Raw genomic sequence first — 12670 nt, 5'->3', positions numbered from 1 at the left:
ATAAATAAAATTAATTAATTCGTATTCTAAAAACAAATTTGCACAGAAATTGAAAACTCCAATATAATTGAAATGAGGCGTTTTAAATTCTAAATTTGTATATATAAATTAGTTCTAAAATTTTTAATAAATATTAAATAAAATTTAAAAAATATATAAATTATAAAAATCGTTATGCCAAATTTTAAAATAGAGTAGCAAAGAAAAAAAAAGAAGTTATAATGTGGTGTAAAATAAAAATATCAATTTATTGTATTTTGGTGATATTTATTAATGGTTTATATTGTAATCCCGATGCAAAAAGACTGTATGACGATTTGTTAAGTAATTATAATCGTTTAATTCGACCTGTTAGTAATAATACGGATACAGTTTTGGTGAAATTAGGATTAAGATTGTCTCAATTAATTGATTTAGTAAGTATAAAATGAAGATTTATCTTTATAATATCATGTTTAGTTACCTACAATCAATTGGGGATGGTAGAAATATAGTGATCCAAGTAATATTTTTATATTAGTGAGAAAATAAAGCAAATATGTTAATAATCTTTAAGACAATAAATATTAATCATTGGAATAATGGAAAAACAATTTTTAATGAAATTATTTATGTTGAAAAAATATTTTCATATTTCAAAAGTAATTTTTCATGAAGTAGTGGATGGAATTTCATTGGCACAAGTGAAATTTACAAAATTTAAAAAACCCCAGCCAAATTTTTCGGCTATGAAACCCTAAATTCACTCTTGAAACAGCTAAGAAAACTCTCCATTAAATTACTTTTCAACAAAACAAAAAAATTCAAATTCGGTTCATCCGTTTAGGCGCTACGATGCCACAGACAGACAGACACACACATAGCGGTCAAACAACCCTTTTTTTAGTTCGGGGGTTAAAAATGATGATAAACATGACTTGGGTGAGTGTGGCATGGAAAAATTATGAAGAATTACGTAGCTATTTTAGGAAAAATGATGACTTGGATCACAATGCTTCTACCAGCGTCAATTTTAGCAAAGTTGAAAGTTACAGTACGTTTACTTTTAAATTTCCAATTAAAAATTGTAATATTGAATAGAGGGAACAGGTGTGGGAAGTTAAAAAAATACAGATATTTATTTAACCTTTTAGGTCTCGAGATAATTAAAAATGCAGGTGAAAACGCTTTTCGGTCAAGCAATTCAGTCGATATTATATATGTCTTTAAAAAAAACTAGTTTAAACAATATCTTACCGGGTTACCCACCGGTAATCTGCACTTTTAGGATCAGGAGCATGTTTTAAACGGGATTCTGCAAAAATTTTCCATACGAAAATCAATTATGCTCAATGGCGGATTTTGCCGGGATTATTAGGAAGAATAAATTCCCAAAAGTTTAAGCTCAATATTTATATTCAAAGATGATATTAAATGAGTTTAAATAGCCACATAAACTTTGCTAATTTCCTATCACTTTCACCTTTTTAATATGGAAATCCTTACAGGTAACTATTTAGGGCTACACCTTACACCTCGTTACATCCCGAAACTTTATTTTATTAACACCAATGGTACACTAGTAATAAAATTAAAAAAGTATAACTAGAATTTCCACTGCAGAAATAAAATTTGGATTGATTTATTTTCAGAATTTAAAAGATCAAATTTTAACAACAAACGTTTGGTTGGAGCATGTAAGTTTAATACTTTTGTTGGTCAAATAATTTCGTTGTATATATAATTTGCAATGTTTCTTAAATAACAGGAATGGCAAGATCATAAATTTCGATGGGATCCAGCCGAATATGGTGGTGTTACCGAACTTTACGTACCTTCAGAACATATTTGGTTACCTGATATAGTGCTATACAACAAGTAAGATACAAGATGTGTTTTCATCTGCGAATAATTAATTAAAAATTAATTAATTTTTTTTACTCGTAGCGCTGATGGTGAATATGTGGTTACAACAATGACTAAAGCCGTCCTCCATCATACTGGAAAAGTATTGTGGACACCGCCAGCTATATTTAAATCATCATGTGAAATCGATGTACGTTATTTTCCATTTGATCAGCAAACATGTTTCATGAAATTTGGTTCATGGACATATGATGGTGATCAAATTGATTTGAAACATATTAATCAAAAATTGGGCGATAATAAAGTTGAAGTTGGAATTGATTTACGTGAATATTATCCAAGTGTTGAATGGGATATTTTAGGTGTGCCAGCAGAAAGACATGAAAAATATTATCCATGTTGTGCTGAACCATATCCAGGTATTTTGCTTGATATTTCATAAAATATAATCCATTTGACCTTATTATACAGATAATTTGTAAAGCAATAAAGATACTGGGGTATTTTGCATGAGGAATTGATTAATCTCCAAAATCAAAATTTTGTTGATAATAAATAATAAATAATTGTGTTATCAAAAAAATAAAATTTTTTAACTTTATGACGTCATCAGAATCCAAAAAATTTAATTATGCTCTATCACATCCTAATTTTATCCAATTTTGATAAACCAAGTATGTAATCCTACCAAATTTGGGTTATACTTTTCAAATTTGTGATGTGATTTGTGAAAATTAACCTAGCGCTAATAGGTTTCAAGAATGTGGAGTCCTGGTACCGGAATTAAGCACAAAATGAGATCATCTTTTACATGATTCTTTACTAACTTTTTGTTTAACGTATAAAACATACTTTTTGTTTTGCGCCTCAATTTCTGTTGCGGCCCTTTGCCACGCCCTAGTTACAGACAATCTATAATAATCGATTATTTTGAACATTCCTCCTCTTATGCCAATTGCTCCTCCCTTTATGACTTTCGACTAAAGTGATACATTTTTTTTTTCAGATATATTTTTTAACATCACATTACGCCGTAAAACATTATTCTACACCGTAAATTTAATAGTACCATGCGTTGGTATCTCATATTTATCCGTATTAGTATTTTACTTACCAGCAGATTCTGGTGAAAAGATTGCACTTTGTATATCCATTTTACTATCACAAACAATGTTCTTCTTGCTGATCTCCGAAATTATACCATCAACATCGTTAGCGTTACCATTATTAGGGAAATATTTATTATTTACAATGTTATTAGTTGGTTTATCTGTTGTTATTACAATTGTTATATTAAATGTACATTATCGTAAACCGAGTACACATAAAATGGCACCATGGGTACGGAAATTTTTTATCAAACGTGTCCCGAAATTATTATTAATGCGTGTACCCAAGGATTTATTAAATGATTTAGCTGCAAATAAAATACAAAATAAATATTTAAAAAAACATCGTGTTATTGAATCAATGCCATCATCACAAGTATTATCGTCAAGTTCATCGTCATCATCATCATCGACAACACGCCATCGACCAAGTGGATGTAATGGATTACATTCATCATCGGCAACAAACAGGTTTGTAACAAGTGAAATTTACAAAATTTAAAAATCATCCGACAAATTTTTCGGTTACGGAACCCTAAAATCATGCTCGAAACATATCTAAGAACACTTTGTATTAAATTACCTTTTTCCTCAGAGCTTTCTCTAGACTGAACCGATTTTGAGGATCATCGCATATTCTTTAGTTGTTCCGGGTACGGAATTCTTCATTAAACTATACCTTTCAAACGAAACAAATCAAAATCGGATCATCCTACGATGTCACCGACAGACAGACAGACACACATAGCGGTCAAACTTATAGCACCCTTTTTTGGTTCAGGGGTTAAAAAGTATTCAAATACAAGGGGCAATTTTTGTTAGGGTCAATCAAATAAAATCCAAAAAGGGTGTTTTGAGGCATTTCCTTTATCGATTAATTTGAATTAAAATATAAATACCTACTTTTGTAAAATTACGCCTGATCTTTTCAAAATTCTTTCAAAATATACATTTTGTAACAGCTCAGTGACATATTTATCACTGACAATAAATCTGTTTGTCTAGATAGACAGCGAATGTCAAAATTTTATAGACGTCAGAGAATATTTTACTGATATTGTCTATGATAGACGTTTGTGACATGCTTGACCATAATAGGATTGATTCTTTTTGTCTAAAGGCTGTAAAAATGAAAAACTTGTACTTAAAAGTAATTCGGGAGTATATATAGTATTGCAAAATTATTTCAGATTAAGTGGTTTATTAAGTGGTACTGTTATGGGTGGATATAATGGATTACCATCGCTTTTATCTGGTTTAGATGAAAGTGTTAGTGACGGAACAACCACCAGGAAAAAGTATCCATTCGAATTGGAGAAAGCTATTCATAACGTAATGTTTATCCAACATCACATACAACGACAGGACGAATTTAATGCGGTAAGAATTTTTGTAAAGAGATTTACTCCTCTAATGGGGAGGTAATCAAGTAGCAGTTTATCAATTTTGGATATTTTTGTTGTTGTCCGGGTTTGATTCCCTCTGTAATTTATCTCATTTCATTCAATTTATTTATAAATAAAATGGAATATGATTTCATCTATCGAATTTAAAGTCTCGTTTATAGATACCGTTTGTAAAGCTTCTCGTTAGCCATTATAAATTAACTTACAAAATTAATAAATAGGCAACTTGAATTACGTATAGGTTATACATGTATAATAGTTTTCGATTATTTGACGAACACATACGCTATACAAGTTGCCTATTTGGCACCTAAGAAACACATTCCATGAAGTTAATTAATTTGTCTTGAATGCCAATGCTGAAACTTTTTTAACAAAATTATTTCAAAAAATGTAATTATAAAATTATTTTTTGATTATAGGAAGATCAAGATTGGGGTTTCGTTGCAATGGTATTAGATCGTTTATTTTTATGGATATTTACAATCGCTTCAATTGTTGGAACATTTGCTATACTGTGTGAAGCACCTGCATTATACGATGATACAAAACCAATTGATATGGAATTGTCTTCGGTTGCTCAACAACAATTTCTTCCAGAATTAGATTTTTAAATTAAAAACTTCAATAAGATTTAAGACAAAACAAACACACTTGTAATATCAATATTAGTATATAAATAAAATTAACGAAAATTCTTCAAATTTTACAATCATTCAAACAATTTTGATGTTATTAATTTTTTCACTTACCTATAAAATTATACTTTACCTTTTAAAATCCTTATAATTCACTGGTAAAATTAATTCGGCGGATATTTCAGATGGAGACCAGTACCCCTTCCAGAAAGGAAGTTATCTATTTTAAGCAATTAGGAAAAATTTTTTAACCCAAAATACAATTATCGAATCCCTTAAATAAAAATACAGCTCATTTGAACAATAGATGGGTACTTTTCGAGTTATGGGTATCTTTATGAATCTGTTTAAAAAAGTTTTTGTACTGGATACTAGGATCTAGGAGGTATCTCAAAATCCACTCACCCAATTTTGTATTTTTTGGGTCAAAATTACCCTATAAACAAAGTTTCGTAAAATTCCAAAACAAAATTGCTAGTAATTTCTGATACATTGGCTATAAAATTTTGCATGGAGGACGATTTTTCGGAAAAAGGAAACGAATAAATATTTATATACATTTTTTAATATAAAGTGTTGGTTATATTGAAATGATTTTTAGAAATAACTACAATATTTTTTGTTTTTGATTTCTGTTTTAATACAAAAAGTATCTTTTCAATCATTTAGATAATGCGTTGGATGGATTTGAGCATGCAAAAACAAAGAATCGAAATGTTTTTTTGAACAACCATATTCAGTAAATTTGGATTTCGAATTATTTATGGCTCCTGCAGTAATATCTAAGAATTAATACTTACGAAAAATTCTATTCCATTCTAATTTTTGCATGCACAAATCCAATCAGAGCCTGGTCTAATTACAATAAAAAATTTTTTCTCTTACTTTTAAAAACAATAAGCCAATAACAATTTGTGAATCATTTTTGAGAAAATATCGAGGCAATTATATAGGTTTCATTTATAAAAATTATCTCAGAAATGATTCTATAAACTTAATTTTCCATTTAGTTTTAACAGCGTGCATTTAACATTGGTAAATTAAAAAATTTAATTTAATTAATTGAATTCTAAATTCGATTAAATATCTCATTAATTATTTTAAGTAATATATTTTTTCAAATTTAATTAATGTGCAATTGAATTACGTCCTTTATTTATTTACAAAAATTTGATTGAAATAGATACTAATGTTTACTTTTTTTATAAACTACCTGTTTTTATAGTCAATTAATTAATGAATTTATTTAATACATATTTTGTTTTTTTTAATTTATATTAAATTTTTACTTTCATAACATTTTTTTTTTATTAATTATTAATAACAATAACATTTAAGATCAATGATTATCGTAGCTTATTGAATTTTTGTTGAATTCTTTTTATTAAATATTTATTTATTTATTTTTATATTTTTTAAATATCAGTCCAAAAAGACGACTGAAAATCATTAACAAAATTGTAAATTACATAAAACAAAGTAGGCAAGGTGGTATTTGTTGCTAAAATGCAAAAATTTCAAAGAAATGTACAATTCATACTTTTCATACTTTTGAAGGTAAGTGAGTTCATGTAACAAACAGGAAAAAAAAATTATTTTTCGAATAACTACAAAAACCAATATAAAAGATAATAAATGAGAACTCTAGGATATTTCGAAATAAATTTCGATTTTTGCCCCAATTTCCTAGATCAATTTTTTGTACTAGTATCATTAGTATGAATTAGCCAATCGTAATTGCTCTTATTGTGTATGTTATTCGTTGCTAATTTGGTGGCGGACTGCACAGTGCACACCGACTGGTGCTGTCCGCCACCAAATTAGCAACGAGTAACATACACAATAAGAGTAAGAAAGAAAGAGAAAAAAAATTGTTTCAAAATCCCACCAAGTTTAAAAAATTTTTAATCATATTTTTATTCAATACAACTTTTAACAAATATTTTTTCTTTCGAAAATAACAAATTTTTAGCAATTAAAAAATAAAACGAATGCTTAGTCATGCGCTTGCGTAGTTTTCATTTTTCATGTTTAATTGTTTCTTTTCTTTTACATATATATGCTGTTTTCGAGAGATCCAAACACAACACGCGTTGTGTTGACGAATATTTCCGATTTATACCGATGTTTTGCTCTCTCGAAAGCATCATGACACATGTTTTGAAATCTCTGCTTCTTTTACTATTTATTTTTCTTTAATGAATAACAGGAGTTTATTCGGGAAGTGCTTTTTAAACTTTTAAGTGTTGTCTTCTAATTTTTGTGCTGATGCAGATGAATAAAGTACCTTCTAATTATTGTAAGGTTTGTTTATACTGGGTGAACCAATGATAGAAAAGTTTAAGCTTCTTTTTATATTTGAGGTTATATTTTGTATTACTACCATTATTTTTTCATTTACGAAAGAAACAAATTTTTAATAAAAAAAATTACCTAGAAAAGTTCTCTACTTGTAGGAGTAGGCAAGGGTTCCTCAGGTACGATTATTCGCGTCAAAGAAACTACCACAACTTAGCATGTGACTAGGCACGAGGTTCATAAAACATAATTTTATTTAAATGTTATTATTTATAATTTATTTATTTAAGCATGGTTTTTTTAGATGTAATTTTATACAAAGTGACGAATAACTTCAACAATAGATTTCCTTATATTATTTATAACCGAAAAATTTGTTAAAATACAGTAGTAAGTCTTAAGATGTGATCATTTTTATAATTAAAAATATTCCGTGGATATTAACCATATTTGGACTGTAATTTAATCCGGTCTGCACTGATGCTCATTGTGAGGAGTAATAGAAACTTAATTTCATCTTGATTGTAAAGTAGATTTAAATAGCAAAAAGTAATTTCATAACTTCTTTATTTTTTCGATATATTTTTGAATATGACCATTTTGTTTTTGAAGAAACTTAGGACGGATAACCAGGCAGAGTATAAATATTATAATCGAAATATAAACCCTCACAAAAAGTCAGTTTCGTTGTAAAGTGCTTTTTCTTTTTTACATTTCTTAAAAATAGTTAAATGAATCGTGTAAAAAAGATATTTTCGAGTTCCATCTAAAGACTGCGAAACCCTATTTTTGTGTGTTTCAACACACACGAAGGGAATTTACAACAATATTGTCATGAATCTTAAAAAATAATTCATTTTGAAACATTTTTAACAAAAAAAATTTTTAACGATGAAAATACTTATAGAGCTATAATGATGATTAATTTTTGTAAAGATATTCACAATTCATCAGTGGCCATTCGTAATAATGCCAATTTTTTCTTGGCAATTTTCGAAAATAATATGTCGATAGGCTTTGTTGTGTCATATAATGATGGCGCCTGAAATATAATTATGGCTGTACCAAATATACATGCTAATGTGAATATCCATAAAAATAGGCGATCCAAAACCATTGCTACATATTTCCAATCTTCTTCGACCTACAAAATTACAGACAAAGTATTAATATCATGGTCTTTTTTTAAATTAATCCAGAAATTTAAACGAGGTTAAAGTTCAAAATTCGGACAAGATTAAATTGTTGTGAAAATGGCAGATAACTTTAGTAGTATAAATAGATCTCGTGGAATGCCGAAAGAATAAACGTTTATGCTATATAACCGAAACTACGACTTGCGACTTAAACTAGAATAAGTGATGGACCTAATCTAAAATCAGTCAATATTGTCAGTGCCAAATAACTTACATTTTCAAATGAATCCTTATTTTTGACATGTTGAGCAATAAATTTTGAATCTTCGATTGTCTTCTCAATTTCATGTACACCTAATTTCTCAAAAACAGGACTTGCATCACTAATACCATCCATTGTGGTTGTACGACAACTTGGACTATACAATTCATCATCCGCTCCCGACAATGGTAACGTTGGAAATGGAGGTTCGCCAAAACACGGGCCTAGACCTCCTGCAGCGGCAACATCAAATCTTGACGGTGTTAAATCATACGAATCATAACCTTTAAATTGTGATAGCCCCATTGGAATGACGTCCGTCAGTACACCTTCTTGTTCTTTCTGTTCTTCTTCACCCTCTTTTTTCGGTCGTTCGATGAATAAAAACTTTGGTAGAATATCTATGAAAACATATCGAACCCATGGCGCCAGTTTATGTGTCACGGGCGAACGGAAGTTAACATTTAAGACAGCAATTGTAACGACAACAGACAATGTAACTAAAACCATAGTAAACAATAGGTATTTACCCAATAATGGGACAGTTAATGATGTGGGTGGGATAATTTCAGCTAATAACAAGAAGAACACAGTCAATGACAGTAAAATTGAAATACATAATGAGACTTTTTCACCGGAATCAGAGGGTAAATAGAATACTAATACGGATAAAAATGAAATACCAACACATGGTATAATTAAATTAACGGTATAAAATAATGTTTTACGGCGTAAAGTTATGTTAAAAATTATATCAGGATATGGTTCTTCACAACAACTGTAAAATTTCTCATTCCGTACAGCTGGCACTTTCATTATATCCCATTCAACTGATATGTAATAATCTTGTAAATCGATTCCCACATCTATATGATCTGAATCGGGTATCTGTGATAGATGCCGCAAATCCACCTAAAAATATGAAAGCAAATATTAATGATCAAGAAAAATTACGTGCTAAACTGGTTATTACTCGACAACATATATCAAAGGCAAGCGAAAACGGCCAAAGTGTGTACCAGCTTGAAAAAATTAATGTAGAGCTTTGATTTGAGTAGACATTTTTGGGTCAAAAAGATAGGCATAAGCTCGAACTAACGCGAATTTGAGCCTGATATAAAAGAAAAAGTTCGACACATGTCTAAATTAATTTAGAGAGATAAAAAAAGCGAAAAGCAAAGTAGTTCCAAGAGGTGACACAAATGGACTGACATGTCATCGTTGAGTCAAAAAAGACAGGCAAAACCTTGAATTAACTTGAGTCTGAGCCTGAGATAAAAGGAAGCATTTGACGCATGTCTTAATTAATTAAGAGAAGTACAAAAAGCGAGAAAAACTCAAGCAAAATAGTTTTAAGGGTTGACACGAATCGAAAAAACTGCCAAATAGGGGCAAGGTATGCCAAAAGAATGGCAATTTAAAAAAGTTAAATCGAGCATTCTTGACTTAGAGTCTTTGAGAAAATCGAATAACACCAATTTTCGAGAATGAGGTTAATAATCGAACATACCATATAACCATCATAGGTCCAAGATCCAAATTTCATAAAACACGTTTGTTCATCGAATGGAAAATATTCGACATCAATTTCACAAAATGATTTGTAAATGGCTGGAGGTTTCCAAATTACTTTTCCCGTATGATGTAAAATTGCTTTGGTCATAATTGTTACTTCGTAATTTCCATCAGCACTAAAAAATTCATAAAAAAACGCTTTTATACGATTCTCAAGATTACAATTCTACAAATTTTCTACTAATCGCAGGCAGGCACTTACTTGTTGTATAAGACAATATCAGGTAACCAAATGTGTTCTGAAGGAACATGAAGTGTTTCCACACCCCCATAATCATCAGGATTCCATTTTAGTTTATAATCATTCCACTCCTAAAAAGTTAGTTTATAATTAGCATTTTAATTTTAATCTGAAAGTACGTTTTTCTTACCTGTTCTACCCAAACATTTGTAGTCATAATCTGATTCTTCAAATTCTATTTTAAGAGAAAATGCAAAAAAAATTAATAATGGTCTCAATATTTTGAGTGCTTTAATATTTCTTACCACATCAATAAGTTGTGATAATCGTAAACCCATTTTAACAGTTAAACGATCTGAATTATTACCAACTGGCCGAATAAGCCGATTGTAATTACTAAGCAAATCATCGTAAAGACGTTTAGCATCTGGATTCGCTTCACATTGTCCAATTAGAAAAATGTATATTAATTCTACGAGTATTGTTCCCACAAACATTATTCTAAGTAACATTTCTGTTGATTTCTTCGACGAAACACATCAAATCTAGAGTGAAAAATAGTTTATTAAAAATATTTAGCCTAAGCAAAAGCGGTACTTTCTTTAAGATTTTCAAATTTCGAAATTATTCGAACATTTATATAAATTTTTGAAACCCACATCGATTTTTTCAAAAATGGTATAAGAGGATTTAATGCTGACGCGAATATCTTCCTAAAGGCTACCACTATTTTGAGGTATTTACCCAAGACTTTCTTGTATTTTGACCTACTGATTAATGACCAATTTTAATCAAATATACTTGGGATTTGTTTGCCTTGCTCTTAGGGATTTGAATAAAATTATTGAGAAACAATTATTAATTCCGCTAGAGAAGTTTTCAAGTTCTAACAAAGTCGAGAGTTCGAAACAATATTCAATATACTACCAAGTTTTGCCACTTATACTCAATTTTTAAGGGCTCATTCGAGCCTCCCAGCCGCAAATTTCACTTTCAGAACAAAGCTTTTATCTTAATATTAAATATGACACTTGAGGCGAGTTGGCACGTTTTTAGGTTTTATATTTATGTTTTACCAGCCTTTAAGATTCTTCCAGGTTATGCCTATCATCAGAGTGGTCATAATCGTCAGTCTTAACATTAATTAACCCCTTTTGGTGGAGGCTTCGATTCAAAGTAGAAAGCTATTACTTAAAAAAAAGAAGTCTGGTTAGCATTCCGTAAGATTTGATAATTGCTATTATTTAAAAATTTTCGTGAAAATCCAAATAATTACGTCTTCCAGTTGTACTCAAAGAATTTAATTTCCCCGAAAAAGAAAGCAATTTAAAATAAATTTATAGAATTTAACAAAATAATTTGTTCAGTGAATCGAATATATAAAATACTTTTAAATGCGTAAATTACACGAAAAATAAAAAATAATTATTTATAATTGACGAACATTATTTTTCAACCCCCAATAACTGATAAGGGTGTAACCAAACATATTAACAATACATATTTGAAAAATATTAAATAAAAATTTAATTTACTTAAATTAATTTTTATTCATTTATTTTATTCATAAATAAAACTAAAATATTTAATAATTTCTTTTAATTATCTTAATAATAAGATTTTATTTAAATCACATCACTTACACCAAATAAAAACAAAACGATGGAAAATCAGATAGAATTCATCCGAAAATAAAATTTCGTGTTTATTTGTAATATCAATTATTATTTGATTCGAATCATTTTCGTGATTTTTATTATTTTGATTTTAACACTTAATAATTAATTAATTGATAATAAATAGAAATTTATAAACCAACATTATGACGTCATAGAATATTTGGGAGTATTGTATAGATACGTTGAACCACGAGTCTGGATAGACACCGCATACTGACGGCGGTAGAAATTTATGTATATATGATGTTGTATATAGACACAAGGGATCTTATCCCATAAATTGTATTAATAATAAACTAGAATTGTATATTTCTAAGGAACAACATAGGGATTATGCAGTGATTTCTTAGGTCATATTTTCTTCGTTGGTTCGGCTACATGATATTCGATCAATACATACTTCAAACTTCGTGAGTGGCTCCCTTTTGACGAGTCTACCAAACTTTCCTCTACGATTTTTTTCGAAAAGGCTGCGTTTTCAAATGAACATGATGACGTCGTATTTGAGTTGTCGTTTTAAAAAAACACATCAGGGAATTTG

The 12670-nt window shown here is 29.2% G+C and overlaps 2 protein-coding genes across 2 annotated transcripts; one reads left to right on the top strand and one right to left on the bottom strand.

Annotated features, from left to right (window-relative positions):
* Positions 1-236: 236 nt before the first annotated feature.
* LOC123297579 (acetylcholine receptor subunit alpha-L1) lies at positions 237-5028 on the top strand (the record flags this gene model as incomplete). Its single annotated transcript, XM_044879303.1, has 7 exons — positions 237-416; positions 1632-1676; positions 1748-1857; positions 1927-2264; positions 2852-3425; positions 4145-4334; positions 4783-5028. Coding segments are annotated over 7 exons (1629 nt in total), but the record flags the coding sequence as incomplete, so codon positions are not given.
* Positions 5029-8217: 3189 nt separating this feature from the next.
* On the bottom strand, positions 8218-12133 carry LOC123297578 (acetylcholine receptor subunit alpha-like 1). The gene is made up of 7 exons (XM_044879302.1): positions 12094-12133; positions 10756-10995; positions 10641-10685; positions 10472-10581; positions 10205-10385; positions 8707-9606; positions 8218-8440 (listed from the first exon to the last, which is right to left on the bottom strand). The coding sequence occupies exons 2-7, from the start codon at positions 10960-10962 to the stop codon at positions 8237-8239; spliced, it is 1647 nt and encodes a 548-aa protein (XP_044735237.1). The 5' UTR covers positions 10963-10995; positions 12094-12133; the 3' UTR covers positions 8218-8236.
* Positions 12134-12670: the final 537 nt, after the last annotated feature.

This window comes from Chrysoperla carnea, chromosome 4 (assembly GCF_905475395.1).
Source record: "Chrysoperla carnea chromosome 4, inChrCarn1.1, whole genome shotgun sequence".
Lineage (NCBI taxonomy): Eukaryota > Metazoa > Arthropoda > Insecta > Neuroptera > Chrysopidae > Chrysoperla > Chrysoperla carnea.
Note: the sequence above shows the minus strand (reverse complement) of the source record. Positions and strands in the feature narration are given on the sequence as shown.